The following is a 27,412-nucleotide window of genomic DNA, read 5'->3' as shown; positions in this document are numbered from 1 at the left end:
GTGCCTGGCTCCAGCCTGGGCACCTGACCCTCCCAACAGCCTCGGCGACACAGGCATCGCTGCCCCCAATTTCAGGAACGAGGAGACGGGGGCTCAGAGGGTCTGTTTCCCGCACAAGGGCACTCTACCCCACTCTAAAGCCGCGTCCGGTCACCACATCTCGCACTCCTCGGGAGCAACGCGCCTCTCGTCTACAGCAACTCCGGGACCTCCGCTATTTACTGCAACAAGGGTTTCATCTGTGGCTCGGGAGGGCGGCCCGAGGGTGCCCTCCCAGCGCTGCTGGCTTCGCAGCGCTTTCCCCTCCCACGGGAGGCGATGCTCAGAGCCGGCGAAAGGGGGGAGGCGCTAGGGAACGCGTTTCACCCACGCGCAAGGGCAGAGGCTTGTGCAGGTTCATGCAATGGGTCAATGGCGGTGCTAAGACTCGAGCCAGGGCCTCAAGACCCCAGGTCTAGGGCTTCCGCCTCACTCCGCAAAGACCGTGTAGCCCCGTTGGGCCTGTGTCGGGGAGGGGTCTGTGCACTGGATGGGCACACCTGGTGTGCACCGGACGGCAGCCCGCCGTACTCCTGGAGAGAGCGCGTTAGTCTGGGGACACGGGCCTGCAAACCGCCCATCCCCACGCGGGGCCGCCGGGGCTGGCAGGATAGAGGGCTGCGCAAAGGGATGGGGGCGGGGAGCAGCCCGTGGAAGACCCTCGGAGGCGCGAGGACTCCTCGCCGGGCGAGGCGTCGGGCCGCTCCTGCCCGGAGCCCCGCACTGCCCTGACCCCTGGAGACGGCCGGGGGTCTAGCTGCAGCAGAGGCCAGGGACCCGGGCTGGAATCTGCGCTTCTTTCGGCCCCGGCCGCCCCCCGGCTGGGCAGCGGGTGCCCGCTGGGCTTTCCGCGCGCTCGGGGGCGCACGGGCGCCGCACGCCGGGCCGGGCCTTTTTGAAATTTTCCGGGGCCGCTCGGCGGCGCTGCGATTGGCCGCGCTCTGGTAACCTCTATGCAAATGAGGCCGCGCCGCCTCCGCGCTGCCCGAGACCCGCGGAGCCGGCTGGCGAGTAAGGGGCATTCGCACCCGGGCTGGGCGGGCGCACCCAGAGCCGGGCGGGCAGGGACCCCCGCCAAACATCCGGTGCCCGCGTGCCCCCCGCGCGGAGGGGACGCCTTGCCGGCCTTGACGCCCCCTCCTCCTGGCTTCCCTACCCCGCCCCTCCCCGCCGCCTGTCTGCACCACCTTCCACCCGCATCGTGTCTAAAGGGAGTTCTTGGTTTCCTCCGATTTCTTATGAACCCAGGATGGGCAGCAAGGAAGATGCGGGCAAGGGGTGTCCGGCGGCCGGTGGCGTCTCCAGCTTCACCATCCAGTCCATCCTGGGCGGGGGCCCTTCGCAGACGCCGCGGGAGCCGGCTGGCTGGCCGGCCCGGAAGCGCAGCCTGTCAGTGTCCTCGGAGGAGGAGGAGCCGGACGACGGCTGGAAGGCGCCGGCCTGCTTCTGCCCAGACCCGCACGGCCCCAAGGAGCCGGGCCCCAAGCACCACCCCCCCATCCCTTTTCCTTGCCTGGGTAAGGACTGCACGTCGCCGGCCGGCCGCGAGTACGCGCGAGGAGCCGGAGGCAGCACGCCCCGCCAAGACTTCCGCGCGCGGCCCCTCGGGTCAGAGCTGCGGCCGCTGGGGGTTCCGGGCCCAGGAGAGGGGGCGCGCGCGCGCCGTGGGGTCAGCGGGCCCTCAGGCTCTGGGGAGGAAGTGGGGAGCACAGGCCCGGTGCGCCTCGGGCGAGCTGGGAAGGCTGGATTGGAGGGAGGCTGGTTCGCAGCGGGTCGGGCACCCCGTCGGCCCAACTCGCGGCTCTGCCCTCCTTCCCTTTGCGCATCGGATGCTTCCTTTGCAGACACGAGGTCTGCAGCTCGGGTCTGGGCGTTCTCTCTCCCTCTCTGTCCCTCTAATGAGCACTCTGCGGTGACCGTGACAACTGTGCGGTTCAGAGCCTTCTCTATACCTCCGAGAAGGAGAACTCCGCGTTAGCCCTTCGCGTGATTTCCAAACGGCCTGTGAAATGAGGCCGCCCTATGAGCCTCGAGAACCGGCCGCTCGGTGGTTCCAGGGCGCAGTCGCCTTTGGAAATGATGCTCGCGTCCCCCTCCCGACCTCCTCCCCCTCTTGCCATAGAGGTGTGCGCATGGAGACCCCAGACTCTCAGTCACTCAGTTCTCCCGTAGCTTTTTATTTTTTTTAAAGGCCAGGGGTTGGAGCTTCAGGTGCTCGCAAGAGGGAGGGGAGGGTGGGGGTCCCTAAGCCAGGACCGAGCCTGCGGACGGCTGCCATCCCCCTGGTCTCCAGGGCGCCCCAAGTCCATGCCTTGCTTTCTGTTCTCGCTCCCCAGGTACCCCGAAGGGCAACGGAGGCGCGGGGCCGGCGGGCTCGGAGCGCACGCCTTTCCTCTCCCCGTCGCCCCCGGACTTTAAGGAGGAGAAAGAGAGGCTGTTGCCCGCGGGCTCGCCCTCCCCCGGGCCCGAGCGGCCGCGGGACGGCGGCGGCGAGCGGCAGGCGGGCGCGGCAAAGAAGAAGACGCGCACGGTGTTCTCGCGCAGCCAGGTGTACCAGCTGGAGTCCACCTTCGACATGAAGCGCTACCTGAGCAGCTCGGAGCGCGCCTGCCTCGCCTCCAGTCTGCAGCTCACCGAGACGCAGGTCAAGACTTGGTTCCAGAACCGCCGCAACAAGTGGAAGCGGCAGCTCTCGGCCGAGCTGGAGGCGGCCAACATGGCGCACGCGTCGGCGCAGACTCTGGTGGGCATGCCGCTCGTGTTCCGGGACAGCTCGCTGCTGCGCGTGCCGGTGCCGCGCTCGCTCGCCTTCCCGGCGCCGCTCTACTACCCGGGCGGCGGCCTCTCGGCCCTGCCGCTCTACAACCTGTACAACAAGCTGGACTACTGACCCGGCTCGAGCTGCCAGAGACGTGAAGAAATACACCATGTGTATTCGCTAGCTCTTATTTATGGCCTCCGTCCTGCTTTTTCGTTTTGATCCTTTCGGGTATTTATCGGCGTCCCGCGAGCCGGATCGCCTGCTTGCTACCCAACCCAAACCAATGCGCTTTGAAAACCCACCTCGGAGGGGGATGTCCTCGGGTGGGCGGTGGTGGCGGTGGGAAAGGGGGTCTTGGCCAAGTCGGAACGCCGGCAGCACCCGGTGCCCTCCTCCCCGCCCCCGTAGGCACACCTGTACGTATGCACCTGCACGCGCGCTCCGCCGCGCCAGGCCCTCGGGGGCTTCGGACAACTCTCTAACCGCCTCTCATCCTGAGGATGGGTAGGGGCGAAAGGGGTAAGAGTCCAGATCTGTAAATATTTTTAAAGAGGAAAAAAAAATAAAACGTTTTAAACATCGTTGTTAACTTCGCAAGGGCTTTTTGCCCGGCACGCTGCCACGCGCAAAGTTTTCTCCCCGTTCCGTGGAAAGCCTTGCGGGCTGCTGGCTGGAAACACGTGCGGGATGGGGCGGGGGCCAAGGGGCAAAGGTCAGGACCTTGGCGCCACCCAGGCGGCACGTGGCCGGAGCTTCGTTCCCTTTCCAACCCCTTGTCGGTGCCTCTGAGCACCGGACTGGGGCGCACCCCGGCTGGAGTCCAGCCCCGGAGCCCGCTCCGAGTCAGACAAAAGCGGGGAGGCAGGCCTCGTCGCTGGAGCGGGTGCCTTCCCGGAACGAGCCTGGTGGGGGCTCGCCCGGGCTTGGCCGAAGCAGGGCACCGCCGGACGTGGCGCAGGCTGGGCCGCGCGTCTCCTCTCCGAGCGCGAAGGGCTGGCGGTGGCGCTGCCTGCACCCAGCGAGTCATCCCCTGGGCTCGCCGCGAACCTTGGCGCCACCGGCTTGCAGCCGCACCGCGTTCCGCAGCCGGTGCCGCGGCCGCGCGTCCCGCCCCGAGCGGGAATGGGCGCCGCAAGGCCGCACTTCGGCCCAGAAGGGTTCCCAGGCCCAAGACCAGGCGAGGCAAGATCTGGAGGCACAGGCGCTTCCGAACCGCACTCACTGGTTTTTGTTAGCGGTTTGCGTTGTGCGTGGCTCAATGGCTGGGTCACGGGGCAGCGGCCGGCGGCTTGCTCCGAATGGACGCGTGGCGCGCGGGGCGGGGAGGGCGCCGCGCGCGGAGAACGGCTGCGGGACAGCCGTGCACGTTGTCCGCGGTCCCTCCGGTTAGGTCGCAGCCACCTGTTCCTCGGGGAAACCTCGGAAAGGCGAGCCTGGGCTTGTAGGAGGCCGCTGGTTTGGCACGGGGCGGGCGTGGGGCGGGGGTGGGGGGCGAGCGGAGCCAGTGCGAGGGAGCCAGAGACCCCGGGGGCCGCAGCACCCAGGCCGGCTCCCACCCTCCAGAGGGGAAACGTTGGCGGGAGAGACTTCTCTTGGAGAGAGATCGAATCACTACATTTTCTGAAAATCCCAACCGAATATCTGCAGACGTTTGAGCGATATGCAGTGTTATGTGAAGTGCTTGGCCCAAAAGCCCCAATCTGATCTGGTCCAGTGTAAGATTTTTTTCCCCCTCCTTGTATTCGACTTCATAAAGATCACGATCTATGCCAAGGTGACGTCAGAAGGAAGTTAGCAAGAGCTAACTGCCGACACGAGGTTGGTTCAACTGCATTTCTTTGATTTCAGCGAGTTCACGCCAGATTGACTGAGCCGGGAACCTGCGAGAGCCGAGGCTAACCACTGGGCAGTGGGAGGGAAGCCCGCAGCGGCGCTGGGCCTGCTTGCTTCTGATTTCTTATGGGCGCTACTTTATTTCGGTGGTCTCTCTCTCCAGATGACCCTCTTTAAATGATTTCCCCCAACTTTGCTGCTTGAATATTCACGCAGACACGAGGAGCTACGTGCATAGGGTTAGTCCTTCCCTGTCAGTTTTCGTCTGCATTTCAATATGTTGCAGTTTTTTTTTTTTTAATGAGATGATGGTTTTAACAGCGTTGGGTCACTGTGTGCCTAGGTTCACTTCTCTTATAGGAAGTGGCCATGTTAGTCACTGTGTGCATTTAATCACTGTTTTGCCCTTAACATTTGAGGGAACGTCGCTTCCAGTTTGTCAAAATGTGTATATTTCACTCTTTTTTTACTAATCCAAAATTGCCAATTAAAGGTGACCCAATAGTGTAATTAGTTTTTAGGAATTCCTTTCTCTTAGAGATAACTAAATATTGCACACACACGCATACACACACACAGGACGTTGCGTTTGGATTTAAAATGCGGTTCAAGACCACACTGTTGCCGGATTTCCCTTCTCAAGACTATCAATTCATTTGAATAATCAGCAAAAATCGTCAGCCTGCTTTCAGGCTCTGAGCTGGATTTAAAAGATTGACGTTTCTTAGAACTCAGATGGAATCCGGCTGCAGCCGCGTGCCCGGAGGGACCTGAATCCTGCACACACTGGCTAATGAAATACACTCGGATTTTATTAGTGGGTAATTCATGCTCCACATCGCGCAACACTGATGGAATTAAACAAACAACCGAGGGAGGGAACCAAGTGACTCAGGAGATAAGGTTATTTAGCTGAAGTTAGAATGGACATCAGGTGCTGCGTTGTGAAGTCTAGAACTCGTGGAGAGAGAAGGGGTGGAGAACCCAGGGTGAGGACTGGACAGGACGAGGGCCGGCCGAGGCCGTGACGTCACCGCCCCGCAGAAGCGGGGTGCTCTGTGTGCCGTGTCAGGCTCAGCTCGGCGTGTGTGGACGCCCAGCTCTGCGTGTGTGGACGCCCAGGGCTCGGGGCGCTTTTCTTACTAAAGCCTTCCTAGCTAAACGCTGGAGCCTCGCGCTCCGGACAAAATCACGTAACAAAACAAGTTTTCTTTACAAAAGGCAGCAAAAGGCGAGATTCTGGAAGGACTGACCGGGAAGGTGTCGCGGAGCCCTGAGGGACCCAGTGGCCGCGCTGTCCCGCGCCTCAGTCGTTGCTCATTCCCTGAGCCCGGGGGTGGCGGGCCGGCCGGACCCTGCAGTGAAGGGTCCTCGCCCTGAGGGCAGGGGGTGGTCTGGGTCGACGCAGGCTTCCCCAGCCCCTGCCCAGGCCTGGCAGCCAGCGCAGCCCAGCGAGCGCGCGCAGAGAGGGCGTGGAGAGAGAGGGCGTAGGATAAATGAGGACGGGTTCTTAGGGGGAGGTCGGCGGCACTTAAGACGGTCTGGGGTAGAAAGTCCAGGATTATGGAAAACAAGCAAAATAGCGCAGCCGGTTAGAGCAGACACTTCCCGCTGTATACCAGTTTTGGCTACTTTAAGGGCGTATATGCGCCTAGGGGAGCAGAGAATAATTTAACTTCAAAGGAGTATGGACCACAACGGAATTCTTGTGCCTGAGAGCTACAGAGGCGAGGGTGCCGCGCGCAGAGCTGGAGAAAGCATCTTTCCCGCCTACTCTTCAGGGCACCAGCAAAGGGTCCGGCCCCAGGGAGACTACATCTCCCAGCGTGCTGCACTCGGGCGTAGGCGGGCGTCAACGAGGTCTTGGCGCGATGCTCCCTGGGAGTTGTAGTTTTCATTAGATCAGCAGGAGCACGGGTCCCTCAGCGCTGTGGGCAAAGTGAGACCACGTGATCGGAAAAGCGGCGGTTTCCCTTTGAGCCGGAACAGGATGAGTGCGCGGGATGACGCCACAGAGGAGCGGACCAATCACCTGCCTCGCCTGAGACGTTGGCGTTTGAAATCAGCCAATGGGAGGCCTGCTCCGGAGCTTCCTCTCCGCCTCCTTCGCTCAGCCCGCGAGTGCTCTGAGGGAAGCGAGTAGGCGGCGGCCGCGGCGAGCGGCGAGCGGCGGGCGGTGGCGACGTTGATTTTGAAGGGAATCCACGGTACGCGGGAGAGAGGCGGGCTCTGTGGGGGTTCCTCAGGCTCGCCGCCGGCGGGGTCTTACACCGGAAAGGCTCTTTCGTCGTTTCTCCTTTGTTTTAGGCTCTCCGGGGGGACGGGCCTCGGGGGAGGGGAGGGGACGCCTGGGTCGCGGGCCGGGGCGGCGGCGTGGACGGGGCCGGGGCGGCGGCGTGGACGGGGCCGGGGCTGGGCGCGCGCGCGGGTGGGGGAGGGCGTGGGTCCCGCGCGTGGCGGGCGCCGGCTCTGCGCAGGCGCGGACTCCTCGCCGCCCCTCCCCGTGGGCGCGCGCGGACCGCGACCCCGGGGAGTCCCGGGGGACTGACCGGCGGCGTGTTGTGCGTGCAGATGACCGGTTCCAACGAGTTCAAGCTGAACCAGCCGCCGGAGGACGGCATCTCCTCGGTGAAGTTCAGCCCCAACACCTCCCAGTTCCTGCTCGTGTCCTCGTGGGACACGTCCGTGCGCCTCTACGATGTGCCCGCCAATTCCATGCGGCTCAAGTACCAGCACACGGGCGCCGTGCTGGACTGCGCCTTCTACGTAGGTGCCCTGGGGCGTGGGCGTGGGCGTGGGCGGTCGCAGGGCGGGACGTGGGCCGTCGGCGCCCGCCTCGGGCCCGCCCCCGTGGTCGTTCGCACGTCGGAAGGGGGTCTTCCGTGTCAAGTTCAGGCGCGCGGCGCCCTTGCTAAGCGTCCGGACGCAGAGTTAGGTGTGAAAGTCGCCGCCGGACAGGCTGGGCTGTTGGGAAAGCGGGCCGGTTTGCTCTCGGCCGGCGTGGCTTGCCCGTTAGTGCCGTTTGCTGGCATGGTTTTGGCGATCCCTGAACTGTGTGGTCTGTCTGCCCCGTGGGTGTCGCTGAGAGCCTCAGCGGAACGCTTTGGTGTGGCAGTGAGGGTGTTGGAAGGATTGCTGCAGCTCCGTGAGTTGTAACGGGTTCGGAACTTTGTTTTCTAGGATCCAACGCATGCCTGGAGTGGGGGGTTAGATCATCAGTTGAAAATGCATGATTTGAACACTGATCAAGGTATTGCGACCACATTTCACCGCTTTGTTTTCTTCGCTCATTTATTAGGGTATAAATGTGTATTTAGGGAGACTAGAGCCTTAATTGCTTTAGTTAGATGCAGGTAGAAGTGGCCTAAATTTAAGGATTTTTGTTTTTGTTGTTAAATGATAGCCATTAAATTATCACAAAACATGCCTGTTATTTTTATAATAAAACTCGGTACAATCACATTGCCAGGTGTTCATGGAAGTGACTGATGTGTCCTTGCCCTTCTTGTCCTTAGACAAGGCCTGGGCCCTGTGTATTTGTCATTAGGAGTTTCCAGGACAGTGCTGATGGTTCAGAGTTTTCTTTTCAGAAGCTAATTCAGTTTAAACTACAAAAAGATAGGCTTTTAAAAATCAGTGCTATAAAATAGCAAATCATGTCTATGTCAACCCAGCTTGTATACTTATTTAGCAGTATGTTTCAGTTGCATTTTTATTGAACGAATGATAAGATGACGCATTTTATGTAAGTAATTCCCTAAAGGCCTAGTATGAAATGACTTACCTAAATTTTTATGGCGACGTTGGGGCAGAATAGATATCAGAACGGAAACCAAGTGCGAAGAAGTTTCTACTGAGAGTTTATTTTTATGTACATTAGATACAGATACCCTGGAAGGAGATGGTCGTCACAGTTGAACCAGATTTAGAAGAGTTGGACAGTGGGAAGACAGATGGAAGGTGCACACATTTGGTCAAAAAACCCAAGCATGAGAGATTTTTGCATGAAAGCCACTTATGTGACAATTACAGATGTTTGGTTCTGTATGCCAGTAGCCTAAATCATAAGTTAGTTTGAAGGTTAGGTCCTGTTTGCTTGAAAACTTGGGAAAAACTGAAAAGCAAACTTAGAAGACGGTTTTCAGAGTTATAGGCTATAACTTGAGGAAATTGGCTGTTTACTCTCTGAGGATCATCCCTAAACTTTATGAAATACTTTTCTGTTTAAATGATAGGTTTTTTTTAAATAAGGGAAAGTTTCTGATTGAGGGTCAAGACCACATAGTGTTCATTCTGGTGTCCTTAGCAGGTAGCACAGATACTGGCACATGAGAGGTATTTAGTAGATGTTGAATGAGTAAATGAGATGGTTGAAATTGAAAGGAAAGTAATTGGGTATTGGGAACTTGACCTGCCATGAAAACCAAGTGTAGTAATCACCAAGGCTTAACCCCCAAGCTCTCCTAATCCTGTAACCATGTAAGTCAGTCTCTGAAGCATTGGTCTAATGTTCAAGATAAGTGTTGTCGCAACAGAAGACCAGAGTCATCATTTCTTCCTTGAGCAGGTGTTGAGCAGTTAGCGTGTAGCAGACCATGTGCTAGAGTCAGGCAGAGGTACAGAGCTAAATGAGGTTTCTCATACGAAATTTAGATTCAGATGAGGCAAATAGCAGCCACGCCACCATATAATCTGAAATTCACTGGACCCTGGATGCGTGCCGCGCTGTGAACTCCACGGTGGACGGAGGAATGGAGAACTTGGTGGTTCTGAAGAGATTTTTCTGTGTGCCCCCCTTTCCGCGGAGTTATGAAGCTGATTGATTACAGTTGAGTGAATGTTGCCTTCACTTGTTCATTTGAGGAATCTTTGTTTAGCTGATGAGGTAGTAAAACTAGGTGTTGGTGTTTTTCTCCCCTTCTCTCTCTCTCTTTTTTTGTTTAATAGAAAATCTTGTTGGAACCCACGATGCTCCCATCAGATGTGTTGAGTACTGTCCAGAAGTGAATGTGATGGTTACTGGAAGTTGGGATCAGACAGTTAAATTGTGGGATCCGAGAACTCCGTGTAATGCTGGGACCTTCTCTCAGCCTGAAAAGGTAGGTCTTTGCATATACTTAGCACAGGAATTACAGGCCTTGGGGTGATTTGTCTTATTGTGCTTTTCATGAATACTCAGATTTAGAGGTTGAGAATCGACAAAGTCGGTTTTATAAACATAGCTCTAAAGAAATGCTTTAGTGGAAAGAAAAGTTTGTTTTTGGATTTCGATAAACGTCCTTGGTGTCAGTTACTGCAGTGGGAGTGCTAGTGTAAATGAACCTGCTTCCCATCTCAGCACTGGGGAGAAGTCATGTAGCACACACAGGCTTCAGTTGGCTTTGACATGCCCAAGCCCGAAAATGGGACAGAGCCTCACCGTTTCCATTTGTGACCTGAGGTTTCATTTGAGTTGTTGTTCAGAGAGCAAAATGGGGTATTTTTCATGGGAAAAGTATTATGTGTTACCTGGCTTTTACTGTTTGTGTCTTTATCTGTTTTTTAATATTGACAGATGTAGTTTGAAGGCTTAGTGAAGGAAGCTTTGGAAAACCATAACATTGTGTATTGTTGTAACCTTTTGATCTGTGAGATGAAGTGTAATTGAGCATTCTTGCTGTGGTCTCATCAGACTTTATCAGGTGGTAGTTAATTTTAATGATTGACTGCTTTAGCAGTTTAAAAGTATCCTTCACTTGAGTCTGTTTCCTTGGTGTAAATATACTATTCAGTTCCTGTTAGCCATCATTATATACAGGAGTGCATCCAAAGAGCCATTATTTTTGTCACATCACAGTTGAATCTTCTACTGGCAAGACCTTTGTTCAGAATAAAATAATTGCATTGTTTCTAGTTTTGATTTATGGTTGTATGTAACATGTTAAGAGCTGTGATAAATTGCTGACAGAATATCATATAATGGACAGCCACACTGAATCAAGCTGCTTATTGGTTCAGCAAGGTTCATTATGTCACTTTTTTTAATACTTTTTTTGATAAATGTATATACCTAGTCAGTAGCATGACAGTGGTTTCACTTGATTTACGATCAGTGGGGATAGAAAGCACTATGAGAAGCTTGTGTGTCACCTGTATAGTAAAGATTTAAGATAAAATTCCCGATACGATTGTACTATTATAAATTGATCTGTTTTTGGATTCTTTATTTTCAAGTTCGCTACTTTATACATCTTAGATTTTTGTTTTTTTTTTGTAAACACGTTGTTTTCTGGATAAATTTTACATTTTTAATTTAAATCTGCTTGTATTAAATTTGTTTTAAATCTTTTAAAATCCTTATTTTTCCTTTGGTCACATTATTGTTGAATTTTGAGGTCAATATGTAGAGACTCTTGGGGCATCGCACTGTTACCCTAACGTGATGGGCTGATGGTCTGTAGTTAGCTTACTCGTGATCATTAACCATGTGGTTTAATAACTGAATGTTACAGAGATGTCATGGGGCCTCTAAATTTTTTATAGCAATTCTTGAGGTTTGGAAATAATTATATCAGATTAAATTAAAATTGAGAATAATCACATTTAAGGATCTAAAATCTAGATTTAAAGATACTATTTAGTATCATCAGGAAGATTTTTTTTGCCATTCTTTTTTTGAATTTGCTACCTCTGTTTGGCTTCCAGGTAGCTTTATATTTGCAAATAAACCATGAAATATCTGCTTGTAGGAAATTCTGTAATGTGTTAAAAGGGATGCTTAAAGCAGATTTAATGGTATTTAAAGGTAGTATAGTGAGGAGGAGGAGGCAATTATAAGGGATAAAATGCTTTTTGAATTTTTCTCTAAAGATGAACTTCTGTCTTGAATATTTAGTATTATATCAGTTCTCAAGAATTTGCTTTGCCATATGACAGACCATTGTCCTTGTCTTTCAATTTTGAGTTTGTATGCTACCCACAACAGCCAATCAGCTAATTAAAGATGGTTCCCTCACTCTTCCTTCGATGGCCTGTTTATTCAGTATAACAGCTGGAGAAAAATCAAGGTTTTAAGAGTTGCAAAATAATACCTCCTTCAAAAAAATAGTTGTGGAAAGTGAACTTTGAAATTTATTGCTTTTTTTATTGAAAGGTATTTTGAATAATTTTGTGGCTTTATTGTCTCATTTTTGAGTGGTGTTTTGTTTCTACTTTTGTACTGTCTGAGTGAAACATGGGCTGGGAGAAATTTGTTTCAATAATGAGAATTAGGTTTTCAAAAGTGCATTCACAGGATTAATTACAACATACATTATTTGATACTTTGAAGAATTGAATCTTAAGAATATCTTGGGTTTGCTGTTTTGTGTTAATTATTTGATTTGAATATCTGTCTACAACTGGTGTTTGGCATCTACTGGTGTTTGGGCATCTAATCTTCTAACTTTTTATGGTTTTGTGAATAGATGGACTTTGTTTTGAGGCAAAACTCCCATTTTCAGGCAAGTAGATGATGTTTAGCAAGTTTTGATCTCTCTTAAAAGGTATATACCCTGTCAGTGTCTGGAGACCGGCTGATCGTGGGGACGGCAGGCCGCAGAGTGTTGGTGTGGGACTTACGGAACATGGGCTACGTGCAGCAGCGCAGGGAGTCCAGCCTGAAGTACCAGACTCGCTGCATACGAGCGTTTCCCAACAAACAGGTACTGATAACGTCCGGAAAGACCTCATATAGTAATTAATGATTTGATCATTTCCTTTAAAGCTTATTTTTTGCGTAGTGATTTAGAATTTGTTGTTAGGTATATCTTCATTTAATATTTTTGACAACTTTTTGTCACAAGCTAATGTCTTAACACCCATTTTAGAGAAGGCCTTGATGTTCACAGAGGTTAAGATACCTGTCCAGGATCACTCACCCAGTGGCTTGAATGGACATTTTTCAGTTTTGTTGATCCTGGTCTGGGTGCTTGAAGGGTATACTGTAATCAAAGAGTTTGGAAGGTATTCTAATTTATAAACTGGTAAATTAAAACTTAAATCTGGGAATTCAGGTCTATGGAATCTACTGTTCTTTTTGCTGTGACCCCAGTACTAGTAGAACTCTTTCTTGAAGGACTCCAACTGAGGTGTGAAAGAGGCAGTGCCCCTTATATAATGAGTAACTCTTGATGTACAGGATGGGTCGCCTTCTGTCATCATCACTGAATGAGATTAGCCTGTTTATTAGCCACTTCGAAGGCCTCCCAGCCTGCCCCCCACCCCCTTTTACCGTTCTAAGAAGCTGCTGGGATGGGCAGCTGCAATAGGAATTTTGCAAGAGGAAGAGTCTTGGAATCTTACGGCTGTCCTTTAGAGCTTGTGGAATGTAAAGCAGTTCAGTTAGTTATTCTGTTGGCTCATTATCACAGGAGGCCAGTACCTCAAATGATGATCATGGTTCTTTTGTTTCAGGAGATTGGGAATTTCCATTGGATATAAGAATTGCAGTGATTCTAAACTTTAGAAGTTGATATGTGATTAAAATATGCTTGCGTTGATTACATTGCTTTTAATTCTTCATCTGAAATTTTTGGAAGGCTGTTTCCACATTGTTGTGGAAGTTGAAATTGAGTTTTGTTGAATTTTTTTATCTCATAAGCATTTTTTAGGAATAAATCTTTTTTATACCTTGAAGGATTTTTAAAAATGAAGATACAAAACAGACGGCATATTTGTTTATTATCTGTTCCTTTTAGCATGCTGTCTGTACAAGGAAAGATGAGAACAGTTTGAAATTGTAAACCTGGTCTGTGTGTGTGTAAACCTGACTCGCTGACGTAAATGCAGGAGGCAGAGCGACTGAGTTGGAAGACGGAGTATCTCAGTCGATTTGGATTATCGGTTCCCCTGGTGAAGGCAACACATTTCTTAGAGTCAGAGGTGAAGAGGCTGGAGCACAGGAGTGTGTATTTTAACTGCAGGAACAAATCTGAGTCCAGACAGGACAACAAATAAATGACACTAAAACACTTTACAATTCTTGTTTAGGTTTGACTGAATAACTAGACATTTTTGGTTGCAATGCGGGAGATGCTGGAGAAAGCAAGTTGTGATAGTTTTGTTTTTTATAAAACAGGTATTAGTCTTATGTTGTAGAATTGTCATAACTGTGTTAGCGTAGTGTAAAAACTTTGCTAACACTTGGTTATGCTTTCTTTTGATTCCTGAAGTAGTAGTCTTTCCACCTGGATTGAATTTGGAATTAGTGCTTTTTTTTTAGAACCCGTGTCACCCTTGTTGTCCCCTTGTTTCCCTTTTGTCAGGGGTATGTGTTAAGCTCCATTGAAGGCCGAGTGGCAGTTGAGTACCTGGACCCAAGTCCTGAGGTGCAGAAGAAGAAGTATGCCTTCAAGTGCCACAGGCTGAGAGAAAACAACATTGAGCAGATTTACCCTGTCAATGCCATTTCCTTTCATAACGTTCACAATACATTCGCCACAGGTAACGTATGGCATGCTAACTTGTATCTGCTTACTAAGATAACATAATTTCTGAAGTTAATTGAGCAGTTTTTATGCTTAGGCAGGTTTTTTTTTTTTTTTTTTTTTTTTTTTTTTTAAATTGTGCTTAGTCTCCTGGTATTGAGGGAAAAAATTCTTCCATGACTTTAACAAAATTAAGATTAAAGGTTACTTTGGTATTTGGTATTAAGAACCATTTCAAATATTTTGAAATTACTTGTAGGTGGTTCTGATGGATTTGTAAATATTTGGGATCCATTTAACAAAAAGCGACTGTGCCAGTTCCATCGGTACCCCACCAGCATCGCATCACTTGCCTTCAGTAATGACGGGACTACGCTTGCAATAGCATCATCATATATGTATGAAATGGATGACACGGAGCATCCTGAAGATGGTATCTTCATTCGCCAGGTGACAGATGCAGAAACAAAACCCAAGTGAGTATGCTTCACCTGTGTTTGAGCCTTTTCTTGCATTCAACCCAGGATTTATTAATTTTTCTAAATTCATGAATAGCATTGTTGATGCCTGCTTGATATTACAGCTGACTGTAGGGTTGGAGTTGATTTTATCTTGTTCTCCCAAGCTTTCAATATCCGTAGGTTGATAGACGTCTGATGGATAAAATTGTGCCTAGTTGTTTTGTAGAGAAGAATGTCAAACTCTCATTCTTCTTGAATAGGCTCTATTATTTGAATCTCTGGAGTTATTACTAGCTCATTGCATCAAAATTAAGTTGAGGAATTCAAGAATAATTTATTTTAGCAAATTTCTATTTAAGATATTTTAAGGATTTGAATTGCCAAAAATCTTCTCCATAACAGCTGTTTCTTTATTTACACAAAGTGAATGACCCTCAGATTTTACTGAAAATCCAGAGTAATATGGCCTTGCCTGGAGTAGCAGATTTCCTTAGTTTTGAAATTTTCATAGACGTCTTTGGTTCTTGGTTATAATTATTGACTGAGCGGAACCATTTTTTTTTTTTTTTTAATGCTAACAGAGCAAAGCTTTTTTACTTAAATTATCTCCACCAGGCTTGAGGGAAGATTAACATTTAAGCATTTGTTAAACTGTAAAGTATCTTCCCCAAGTGTCTTTGTCCTCTTCCTCTCTTGCTTCTCCTCCAGGCCCTTGAAGGAAATTCCGAGTATTTGTGGAATAACAAAGTTTTCAGAATTCCTATACTTTTTGAATTAAATGGGTATGGTAACTTTGCTAAATCAGTTCAGCCTCTGAGAAAGAGTAGAATACTAAATATTCATATTATACATGTTTTTACAGGTTTGACTTTAGAAAAGTGTTAGCATGTGAGGCTTGTTGGATAAAGGGCTATGTTTGCATTTAATTTGTCACTTTTGTGTCTCTTGTCCTGGCCAGCCATTTTGATCTTATGCTCTTCTTTTTTTCTTTTGAACTTGTAGGTCACCATGTACTTGACAAGATTTCATTTACATAAGTGCCATGTTGATGATAATAAAACAATTCGTACTCCCCAGTGGTGGATTTATTACTATTAACAAAGAAGCCAGGGAAACATACTAATTTTAATATCATAAGAGCCTGAAAATAATGGAAAAGAGGTTTTTATTAATTTTTTTTAATGAACAATTTCTTAAGTGCATGAGATGGTTTGATGGTTTGCTGCATTAAAGGTATTTGGGCAAACAAAATTGGAGGGCAGTGACTGCACTTTTGAGAATCAGTTTTGACTTTGATGATTTTTGTTTCCACTGTGGAAATAAATGTTTGTAAATAAATATGGGTAATAAAAATCCCTTTGCATTCTTTCTGGACCTGAAATTAGAGGAAAAGGCTCCTGAGCCATTTGTTCTCTCACTGGTCAGAGTTGCTAATTCTAAAGCTGCTTCAGACTGCCTCACGAGGAGGTTAATCTACAATTAAACAATATTTCCTCTCGGCCAGCCATTATTTTCTGAAGCAGATGGTTCATCATTTCCTGGGCTGTTAAACAAAGCGAGGTTAAGGTTAGACTCTTGGGAATCAGCTAGTTTTCAATCTTATTAGGGTGCAGAAGGAAAACTAATAAGAAAACCTCCTAACATCATTTTGTGACTGTAAACAATTATTTATTAGCAAACAATTGATCCCAGAAGGGCAAATTGTTTGAGTCAGTAATGAGCTGAGAAAAGACAGAGCATATCTGTGTATTTGGAAAAATAATTGTAACGTAATTGCAGTACATTTAGACAGGCATCTATTTGGACCTGTTTCTATCTCTAAATGAATTTTTGGAAACATTAATGAGGTTTGCATATTTCTCTGACATTTATATAGTTCTCATGTCCATTTCAGTTGCCCAGCCGCTGGTGATTAAGGTTAAAAAGAAAAAAAATGACAGTGAGAATGAGATTTCAGTGTAATGCGTTGAAGCAGAACATGAACTTAGCTTGGCCTATTCTAGGTAGCTCCCATAATATTTTTGATGTCAGACTTTTTTTCAATTTGTTGTTTGCAAATGTGTGTCTCTGAACAGGACTTGGACCTTTACTGAAATTTGTTTTATCTCCGATGTATGTGGAACACATTGTTTTGATGCAGAGAAGGCTCTTTGTTTTTTGATTGTTTTGGTGAAAGCGTAGTGTAAGTCTGAACCCAGCTTTTGAAATGTATTTTCTTCATTGCAGGTCCACCTAATCATCTCCTGAAAGTGGTTTCTCTGTGGAAAGCTTTGTTTGCTTCCTACAATACATGCTTATCCCCCGTCCCCTAAGGGGTGTCTTTTAGTCACTATGGACATGTGTTAGTATGTGGATTTCTCTGTTTTTATCTTATAAAGAACATGTCTGTACTCTAGTGTTGAGGCTGGGGCCTCTGTCCCGGTGTAGTAGTTGGAGAATTTCCCCACCTTCCCCCAGCAAGCCCGGTTGCTGTTTCTGAGTAGTTTGAGTCTTTCTTTGTAACACTCTAAACCTGTTATTTCCTTGCTGTCTAATAAATCAGAGATTCAGAACCCTTAAATGTTGGATGTTTTTAAATGCTGGTAATTAATGTAATTTACTGCTTAAAAGGCTTCTGTAAAGCAAAACTCTCTTCATCAAGGGCATGCTGAGGATGACATTTTACCTTTAAGTCCACTCTGCCTCGTTTAATTATGTCTGCTCTGATGAATGTTGGGGATTCAGCCCTGGATAAAGTGATCTGCTGGAGGTCAGCCATTTCCCTTGTGCCGCCTCCGTGGATCAGCAAGGTCCTTAGCCAGCTGCAGTTCTGCTCTGGACAAACGGAGACTGTGTGGCAGCCTTTGGGTGCCTTTTGGCCTCCTGCTTGCCTAGTGGTGCCAGTGCAGTGGCGCTCATTCGTGCCTGTGCTGGGGAAATTGCCGTCCACACACAGCCAAATGATAGATCGTTCTGTCTTTATCCATCACATGCTAAATCAGAAGCCCTGGGGATGGTAAATAATGTAATTGCCAAGGCCCTAACTGATGGTATTGTCATAACCACTTGATTGAGGGTAGCATGAATTTAAAACATTGTGTAACTACGGGAATATAGTATTAAAGGGGACCAAATGAAAGCAGTGTTGAGGACCTGTTTTGGAGGTTGTGTGGAAGGACTTGTTTTTTCCCTCTTTTTGATAGTTCATCTAGGGCATCCTCTTGTCTGTTGAAATCACATGACTCTGCCTTCCCTACAAACCCCTTAGCCAGCTGTTAACTGTTGTCTGGTGATAGTTGCTGCTGTTCCCCATATTACCCGGGTGTGGTTACCTTGGCCTTTTCCTTTTTTTTTTTTCTTTTGTGATTTGTTTGCTTATTTGAAAGAGTTTACGGAGAGGGAGGGAGATATATTTGCTGGTCCATTCTCAAATGGCTGCAAGGGCCAGAGCTGGACTGATAAGGAGCCAGAAGCTTCTTTAGGGTCTCCCATGCGGGTACAGGGGCCCAAGCACTTAGACCATCTTCTGCTGCTTTCCTGGCAAATTAGCAGAGAGCTGGATCGGTAGTAGAGCAGCTAAGCTGGAATTTGAACTGATGCCCGTATAGGATGCCAGGATCAGGCAGTGGCTCTATCTGCCGTGCCACAGTCAGACCCCTTACCTTGGCTTTTTCATTAGCTTCCTTTTCTGAGTTTTTTTGTTTGTTTTTGTTTTTGTTTTTGTTTTTAGAAAGCATTAGAGAAGGAGAGGCAGAGAGGGGATCTTCTATCTGCTGGTTCACTCCCCAAGCTGAAACCAAGAGCTAAGAGATTCTTTGGTCTCTATGAGTGCAGGGGCCCAAGTAATCGGACCATCTTCCGCTGCTTTCCCAGATACATTAGCAGGGAACTGGTTTGAAAGTGGAATGGTGGGGACTCAAACTGGTACTCATATGGGATGCTGGCTCTGTAGGCAGTGTCTTAACCCTATGTGTCACAATGCTGGGATGTCCACCCCTCCCCCACCTCTCCCACCCCCTGGTCCAGGTTCTTAAAAGTGTCTAGAGCAGTGACTGTCAAGCATTGTAGCCGTTAACCTTTCTTCTCATTTTGAATTTCAGTCCAGAGCTTGGTCATAGCATGTAGAACAGACAGAAGGTTCATAAAACATCAGTTGCCTGTCCCGCATGTGATGAACCAAGTGCTTCTGAACTGAGTTTACAGTAAATGCATCATTGCTATCTAGGACTTGTAAAAAATTGCCCAGTACCATGCAGGATTTTTAAACTCCTTTTTATCACCATATACTTGGAGTTCTCTGAGGCTTCCCACAGATCATCGTACTTCATATGGAGGTACTTCTTCCAAAGCCTTCACACCAAGGGACTGCTGACAGTAAAGTGCTCTCAGAAGAATTGTGGCAGGACTGTCACTGGGAATTCTGCGAAGTGGGTGAGATGGGAATTAGGGTGGCAGCAGTGTCTGTTTAACTGCGTACAAATGTATATGCATATTAGCAGGTCTTCCTTTGTTCTATGGGATACTAAGTTCTTGTTCCAAGGACGAGGGCCTCTTCCCAGTTTGACACTGGCATTTAATTCCTTCATTGTTTGCCTTCATTACCTACTAAAAGACTGGTGTTGCTTATAGACGTTTTTATTTTCTGTGAAAAAGGGTTCTGTGGTCAAATAAGATTACCTCTTTTCCCTCACTGGGAAGCATTTGGGGAACATGGAGAAATTCAGTGGAAAAAAAGATACATGTAAATCTGTTTACCTCCATTTTCCTCAAATTCCTTGGATCCTCTGCTCTTGCACACCCTGTCCCTACTCATTTTACTTTATTTTTTAAAGTCTTATATTTGAAAGGCAGAGTGACAGAGGAAGGGAGAAAGAGATCTTCCATCCACTGGTTCACTTTCCCAAAACCCATAACAGACAGGGTTGGGACAGGATGAAGCCAGGAGTCAGGAACTCTAGCTGGGTCTCCTTCCTGGGTGACACAAAACCAAGAACTTGGCTACATCTGCAGCCTCCTGGGATGCACCAGCAGGAAACAACCAAAAGCAGTGTACTGCGTGGTGGTGTCAGAAACCACAGCTTAAGGGGCCACTGCTGGTTTCTGCTCCACTCATTTTATCTTCTTCCATTCTCCAGCAAGTGTTTGTTGGGCTGCTTCCCTGTTCACTCATCTGCTTGCGTTGGTTCCTGAATCTCAGTATGCTCTGTCTTTCTGAGTTACTCTTTCAGGCTTTGATTTGGATCCTTAAAGGCCCTGTTCAGGGTCCCTTTTTCCATGCATACTTGCAGCTCACAAGGGTGAAGCCCCTCCATCTTTAACCTTAGGCAGTGGTTCTGCTGCCTGGTGTTGTAACATTTCTCTCATGCACCTCTGTGTTATATCAAGAATGGGGGAACCACATCTTTTTGTATACTCTGGCCCATGAGTGTTGGACCAGGGTTTTTGTTTGTTTATTTTCAGTTAATTTTCGTCTACTTGAAAGCAGAGAAACACAGAGTTGTTTGGTTTCATCTTATTCACTCTTCAACTGCCTGCAGCAACCAGGGCTGAGCCAGGCCAGAATCAAGAGCCTGGAACTTTATCTGGGCCTCCCACTTGGGTGACAGGGACCTAAACTCTTGAGCCATCTGCTGCTGACTTCCAGGATGCATTAGGAAGCTACGTCAGAAGCAGAGTAGCTGGGACTCCAGGCTTCCCTAGTGGTGGCATATGCCACTGAGCCACAGTGCCTGCCTTTAGGCCATTTTGATATTGCTTAATGGTTTAGATAGACATTGCTCAGTGCATAAACACCCTTGGTTTTGTTCAACTTTTAGGCATTTATTGTTTTTTAAATTTATTTTTAAAATTTTCTCCCCAAAGAAACCTTTATTTAAGGAATACAAATTTCATGCATTTCTTAAGCACAACTGTAGGAATATAGTGATTCTTTTTTCTTTTCTTTTCTTTTTTTTTTTTTTTTTACAGGCAGAGTGGCTAGAGAGAGACAGAGAGAAAGGTCTTCCTTTTTGCTGTTGGTTCACTCTCCCATGGCCGCTGCGGCTGGCGCATTGTGCTGATCCGAAGCCAGGAGCCAGGTGCTTCTCCTGGTCTCCTATGCGGGTGCAGGGCCCAAGCACTTGGGCCATCCTCCACTGCCTTCCCGGGCCATAGCAGAGTGCTGGCCTGGAAGAGGGGCAACTGGGATAGAATCCGGCGCCCCAACCGGGACTAGGTAGAACCTGGTGTGCTGGCGCCACAAGGCGGAGGATTAGCCTGTTAAGCCATGGTGCCGGCCATGAATATAGTGATTCTTTCCACCATACCCGCCCTTCCACCCAATCTGCCACCACTACTGCTTCTCTTCCATTCCCAGTCCCATTCTCCACTGAGATCCATTTTTGATTAACTACTTTACACACAGACGACCAACTCTGTACCAAGTTATTTGCATGAAAAAATGAAAGTTTTTTGCATGGAACAGAAAAATGTTAAACAGTCAAGACGAGTGCTGTTCAAAGTCATTGCATCTTGAAGTTAATTTTACTTTTTTTTTTTTTTTTTGAAAATTCTTTAAAGAAGAACCCAAGAATGATACATCTTTTGGGAGCACTTAGACATAGCTACAGTACGACTCTTTGAGGACAGAGGTCCTGCACGAAAGTAAGTGCACAGTGACTCTAAGTTAATTTAACAATTAACATTCTTATATATGATGTCAGTGATAACCGGAGGCTCTTGACATGAGCTTCCTAAGCTATGCAAGCCTTTTAAATCCACAAACTCCATTGGTGTTTAGTCAAGGCCATAAGCAAAGTGGAAATTCTCTCCTCCCTTCAGAGAAGAGTATATCTTTTGATGACTACTTCTTTCCACTGGGGGTATCACCTACTGAGGTCCTTCGTACAGGACTTTTTTTTTTTTTTTTGCCACAGTGTCTTGGCTTTTCAGCCAGACTGAAATGCCTTAAGGGCTGATTCTGAGGTCAGGGTGCTATTTAAAGTGATGGTCGTTCTGAGTCTGCTGTGTGGACTGTTAGGCCTTTATTGTAGAAATGATATTCTCATTGTAGAAATCCAGATAACTTAGATGTGAGAAATGAATTAAGCTATTACCATTCTTTGATAGAAGGTAAGTTTTTTTTCAAGCTTATTGTGGTATAATTAACAAAACTTGTATATATTTGAGGTATACATTGTGAGAGGATAACCACAGTCAAGTAAGTTAATATCCATCACCTCATGTAACTTTTGGTATAGGATTTTTTTTAGCATATTTCAGATACACAATGCAGTATTAGCTAGCCAGCATGCCATACATTAGGTATCCATAAGATAGTCATATCTGTGTACATGCATACCAGTTCTCAGAGCAGGGATTTGCTGTCATACTGCCAATTTCCCTTCTAGACATTTTCCTTGTAAATTAATGTAGTTCTCAAATATCCATAGTCCTTAAATATGCCCAGATGTTTTTCTTTGTAAAACATTTTTGAACTGTTTCAAGCGTTCAGAAGAACTCAGGATCACATCCATAAATTGACCATCTAGATTTAAAAATGGATATCTTGCCATATTTGCTTTATTTGAAAGAAAAAAAAAAAAAAAACAGGCAGAGCCAGCATCCCATCTGCTGGTTCACATCCAACTGCCTATAACAGTTGGGGCTGGACTGGGCCAGGCTGCAGCTGAATCAGATCCAGGAATGCACTCCAGGTACTGGCGAACACGGCAGGAACCCTGTTTCAGTCATCTTCTCTTCCCCCAGGATCCTAGTTAGCAAGGAGCTGGGGTCAGGCACTGGAGCTGCGTATCAGGCCTAGACCAGTGTGGGATACGGGCACTAGGCTAAATGCCCACCCCCTTCTCTGTTTCAAAATAAAATTTGGCGCATACTTGAAGTCTCATTTATACCCCTCCCTTACCTTTAATCCTATTTTCTGTTCTCAAATATTGTACTGATTTATGGCCAATGCTCATATAGTATCTTCATGTGTTCTGGATATTTTAAAAAACGGCGTAAGTAGGAAATTGTTCACCTGCATTCAATGCTGGGTGTGCTTAAGGTGCAAGAGGAGAAGGAGCAGAGCTCAAACTCGCTGTAGGGAGACAGGCAGCACTAAGGTGGTGCAGTGGACAGGCTGGGCTGGGCACTTGTTCCGGCACGCCCTCTTTTTTTTTTAATAACTTGACAGGCAGAGACAGCTGCCATCTTCCCAGGTGCCTGCGGCATCCTCGAGCTGACGCTGCGAGTCAGGAGCTCAGTCCGTTCTCCCTTTGGGTGGCAGGAACCTGCTCACTGCTGCCGCCCTGGCAGCGGAGTGAAGGGCAGGGCTGTGCGTGCGCCCAGGTTCCCCGATGTGGGACGCTGATGTGTGAACAGGACAGGTGCCCCCGCTGGATGCCACCAGCGCACCCTTGAATGAAGTTGGCCACCATTACAAAAGGACTGGCAGTTGTCTGCGGCTTGTTAGATCAAACCAAAACTGCTCTCTTCAGGAAAACAGTGTTACCGGTACCCGGTAGGCTAGATGTGTTAACGTGTAATATCCATGTGGACATTTGGCTTCTTGGTTCTTTTTTCTGTTTACTTCCCCACCTGTCCCTCTTTCACTTGGGGAAGTACTGATTTAAACCATTAGGACTAGCACAGCAGTTTCCTTTCGGAACGGCACCTGGCTCCATTGCTTTGAACTCGTGCTCAGAAAAATGAAAGCTGCTGCTCCTGGTGGCCACAAGTACCAGCTGGACCACGGAGTCCAAAGGCACTTTCCCCTTGACCAGTGGCTGTTCTAACAGCGCTTTCGTTTTCTTTTCTTTTTCTTTTTTTTTTTTTTTTGACAGGAGGCAGAGTTAGAGACAGAGAGAAAGGTCTTCCTTTCCGTTGGTTCACCCCCCAAATGGCTGCTGCGGCCGGTGTGCTGCGCCAATCTGAAGCCAGGAGCCAGGTGCCTCCTCCTGGTTTCCCATGCGGGTGCAGGGCTCAAACACTTGGGCCATCCTCCACTGCCTTCCCGGGCCACAGCAGAGAGCTGGACTGGAAGAGGAGCAACCGGGACAGAATCCAGTGGCCCAACTGGGACTAGAACCCAGGGTGCTGGCGCCGCAGGAGGAGGATTAACCTAGTGAGCCACGGCGCTGGCCCTACAATGCTTTCATTTTCAAAGGATGCCCACAGAACGTGCCCTAGGGTTGTTGCAGAGCACTGGCTTTTTGGCTGGGGAGCATTTTGAGTGCTGGGGACGGGGGGGTGGGGTGGGGGGGTGGGCGGGATCTGAAGTTTAAAAACTCAGACTACTGTAATTGTAGGGGCTGTAATTGGGAGGCTGCATGATGTGGGTCAGCCTGCCCATTTGATGTAACTCATGATTTGACAGTTGGTCTTCAGGACTGAATTTAGATGAAAAAGCAGTTGGATTGATTTTGTTTTGCTTTCCTGGACCCACACTGATGGTTTGACCTTCCAAGCCACCTGACTTGCAGAGAGAAGTGAAGGGATTGCCTCACGGAGTTCAGTGTGACAGGGTGTCAAGCCTAAGTAATTAAAGGTTCACTTCCCATGGTTTATTTCATTAACTAATTTCCCAAGAAATGTTCTTTCACTTCTGGCCGTGCTGGCTGACTGTGTGCGGTGAACACAAACCTGAAGAAGCCATCCAAATTATACCTGCTAGTCTCAGAGGTACGTAAGTTTGCTGTTCCAGTTTTGTAACGAAGTACCTTTCATGCAGGCTATTGCAGTAATTTCAAACCTCTGTACCTGTTCTCCTGACCTTGTTATAACATCACTTTATAATTCTCAAAATGCTTGGCTCTTGAAGATTTTCTTAGTACCAGCCATGTATTCTTAAAGAGCCCAGACGATTTGTCTTCAGGGTTTTAGTCCCCGTATCTCCTCAGCTGCCAGGACTTAACGTTCGTAGTGATTGGCCTGACCAGAGTCCTTTAGTTCTTTCATTATTTCACCGTTTCATGTGCCATTCAGTTATTAGCATTCTGCTCTTAAAGAAACCCCCTGGCTTGGCAGAGTGCACCTTCGTCAGGCTGTGGATATACAGGTGGCTGGCTGCTGCATTTGCTGTTAGTTCCCCACAGTTGCTAATGATGTGGAAAAAGCACAGCTGCACGTGGGACTCCAGCATAAAGGGGATCTTGGAAGTGGGGGACGGGTATATGAGTGATGGGCCTTCCAATGGGCTGCTCTTTGACTCTGTTCATCAGGTGAGCCTTGCACTTTTCTGTGACGAGCAGAAGTCTAGATTTGTCAGTATTTGAAGGGCAGAGTTAGAGTGAGATCTTCCATCTGCCACTTCACTCCCCAAACAACAGGAGCTTCTTTCAGGTCTCCCATGTGGGTGCAGGGACCAAATACTTGGGCCATCTTCTGCAGCTTTCCCAGGTGCATTAGCAGGGAGCTGGATCAGAAGTGGAGCAGCCAGGGCTCGAACCGGCACCCATATGGGATGCTGGTGCCGCAGACGGTCGCTTTGCCTGCTATGCCACAGGGCTGGCCCCAAGGGCAGTGTTCTTGAAAGCTTGGTGTCAGTAGCTTGGTGTTTTGCTCACTTTACGCTAAGAGAACACTGTTGCATGTTGGATTTCACCTATGCTTTGCTTTACAATAAGGGGAGAGGACTCACTGGAGGGGTGACAGCTGTGTCAGTATGAGCCTGTAGTATTTGTGGAAGAATGACTGCTTCTGTGAGACAGGGCTTAATCTTTGTTTTTATTAGCTCTCCTGAAATAGAGCTAGAGGTCAGGTATTGGAAACTGAAGAAGTCAGTTTGAAACAAGCTTCCTTTTGCCTGTACTGGAACTTGCTGAGGGAGGGTACCTTAACTCCTTGGACCTCTGAAGAATGTGGGTCTGAAAAGTTTACGGCCAGTGCTCTCAGTGCTGAGACCTCCTAGGGAACACGGGGCCGTGGCTGCTCTTCTAATGGGATCATCCATCACTGCCAGCTGCTTGCTAGAGAAGCTGTCAGGGGTCTTTCTTAAGAGCCTCGCAGCCCTCAGGGATTAGAAGCCCGCACCAGGCTGACTGCGAGGGGGGCACACTGTTAAGGTCTCGTGACTTTTCTCTGGTAATTGTGCGGGTCTGCCATTCTGGGCATGTAGCTCACGCTCTCTCTGCCCCTTACTTCCGTCTTCCTTTCTCTCCCTCTTCCCTTCAGTCAACAGCCAGTCAATAAAAGACATTTGTGCAGAGGTTGACTTAGGAAAATGTAGCAATTGGCTGGTGGGCCTGTCACACAGATGCTTGAGACTCCGTTGTGCCATTTGGTCCAAGTGGTGGGAGATGGCGATGGATAAGTCACCTGGTGGGGGCTTACAGGCCTGAGTTGGATCTGATCTAGCACGCGTGTGCCACGAAGTAATGGGTGTTCGAAGGAGCAGTGGAACAGTGGAGGCCAGTATGTGAGCCCCAGGTTAAGTTGCCGCCTGTGATGCTGGCATCCCAGATCCCAGTTCCAGTCCCAGCCTCTCTGCTGCAGATCCAGCTCCCCGCTTTTGAGCTTTGATGGGCAGTGGAGGATGGCCCAAGTGTGGCCCTGCCCCCATGTGGGAGACCAGATGGAGCTCTAGGCTCCTGGCTTTAGCCTGGTCCAGCCCCGGCCATCATGGCCATCTGGGTAGTGAACCAGCAGGGGGAGATCTCTGTCTCTCCCTCTCTCGCTTGTCACTCTACCTTTCAAATGAATCTTTTAAAAAAAGGGTGGGTGGGTGGGTAGAGGTGTTGGCATTGTGGGTCAGCAAGTTTAGCCATTGCCTGTGATGCCAGCATCCCATGTGGCCGCTGGTTCAAGTCCCTGCTGCTCCACTTTGGATCCAGCTCCCTGCTAATGCCACTGGGGAAGCAAAGGAAGAGTGCTAGGGCCCCTGCCATGCACATGGGTGGCCCACATGGAGTTCTTGTCTCCTGGCTTTGTCCTGGCCCAGTCCCGTGTGTTGTAGCCATATGGGGAGTGAACTAGTGGATGGAAGATCTCTCTCGATTTTTCCCTCTCACTCTGCCTTTCAAATTAATTAATTAAGAAAAGGGGCCGGCGCTGCGGCTCACTAGGCTAATCCTCCGCCAGCAGCACTGGCACCCCAGGTTCTAGTCCCTGTTGGGGCGCTGGTTCTGTCCTGGTTGCTCCTCTTCCAGGCCAGCTCTCTGCCATGGCCCGGGAGGGCAGTGGAAGATGGCCCAAGTCCTGGGCCCCGCACCCGCATGGGAGACCAGGAGGAAGTACCTGGCTCCTGGCTTCGGATCAGCGTGGTGTGCCGGCCACAGAGGCCATTGGAGGGTGAACCAATGGTAAAGGAAGACCTTTCTCTCTGTCTCTCTCACTGCCCACTATGCCTGTCAAAAAAAAAAAAAAAAAAAAAAAAAAAAAAAGGTTATACAGTCCATTGAATGTCTTAGACATTAAAATCCTAAAACGTGCATTGTGGGAGGATTCTGCCAAGCAGTAGCTTAGAGCCGCTCTCCTCCTCACTTCCGGGTGTGGTTCAGGGTTAGCTGAACATGGTGTTTCACACTTTGGTGTTCGGATGGTAAAATACATATATTAATAGATGGTCATTTGGATAGATCGTGTACAGATTTTCCAGATCTAGTACTTGTAAAGAGAGGAAGATGTTGGAAAAATAATGTGAGCTTGTTCTTGAAGCAGAATGTGTACCCTAAAATAAAACCAGAGGCATGGAAGTTGTGCTCACAGTTTTCGGCCAGTAGTCAGGAGACAGGTTGCATGGGAGATCGTGTTTGAAGACCTTGAGTTACCTTCTGACCACATTCACATCGTTGCTTTAATCACATTCTCAGCCACTTGAATTATTTAGCATCTTTTTGAGATTACATTTTTTATTCCTAATTATATGACAAAGATATATACCATGAAATATTTATCATGTAATTATGATTAAAATG

At 48.3% G+C, this 27,412-nt stretch overlaps 2 protein-coding genes across 2 annotated transcripts; both read left to right on the top strand.

Annotated features, from left to right (window-relative positions):
• The first annotated feature begins 1,288 nt into the window (after positions 1 to 1,288).
• Positions 1,289 to 3,033, top strand: HMX2 (H6 family homeobox 2). The gene is made up of 2 exons (XM_062215134.1): positions 1,289 to 1,556; positions 2,376 to 3,033. The coding sequence occupies exons 1-2, from the start codon at positions 1,289 to 1,291 to the stop codon at positions 2,927 to 2,929; spliced, it is 822 nt and encodes a 273-aa protein (XP_062071118.1). The 3' UTR covers positions 2,930 to 3,033.
• A 3,699-nt stretch (positions 3,034 to 6,732) lies between these two features.
• On the top strand, positions 6,733 to 15,612 carry BUB3 (BUB3 mitotic checkpoint protein). Its single transcript, XM_062214233.1, has 8 exons — positions 6,733 to 6,840; positions 7,205 to 7,399; positions 7,814 to 7,883; positions 9,581 to 9,732; positions 12,157 to 12,315; positions 13,918 to 14,095; positions 14,339 to 14,555; positions 15,543 to 15,612. Exons 2-8 carry the CDS (start codon positions 7,205 to 7,207, stop codon positions 15,556 to 15,558), a joined length of 987 nt encoding a protein of 328 aa, XP_062070217.1. The 5' UTR covers positions 6,733 to 6,840; the 3' UTR covers positions 15,559 to 15,612.
• The last annotated feature ends 11,800 nt before the right edge of the window (positions 15,613 to 27,412 follow it).

This window comes from Lepus europaeus, chromosome 17 (genome assembly GCF_033115175.1).
Source record: "Lepus europaeus isolate LE1 chromosome 17, mLepTim1.pri, whole genome shotgun sequence".
NCBI lineage: Eukaryota > Metazoa > Chordata > Mammalia > Lagomorpha > Leporidae > Lepus > Lepus europaeus.
This window is presented reverse-complemented; position numbering and strand designations above follow the sequence as displayed.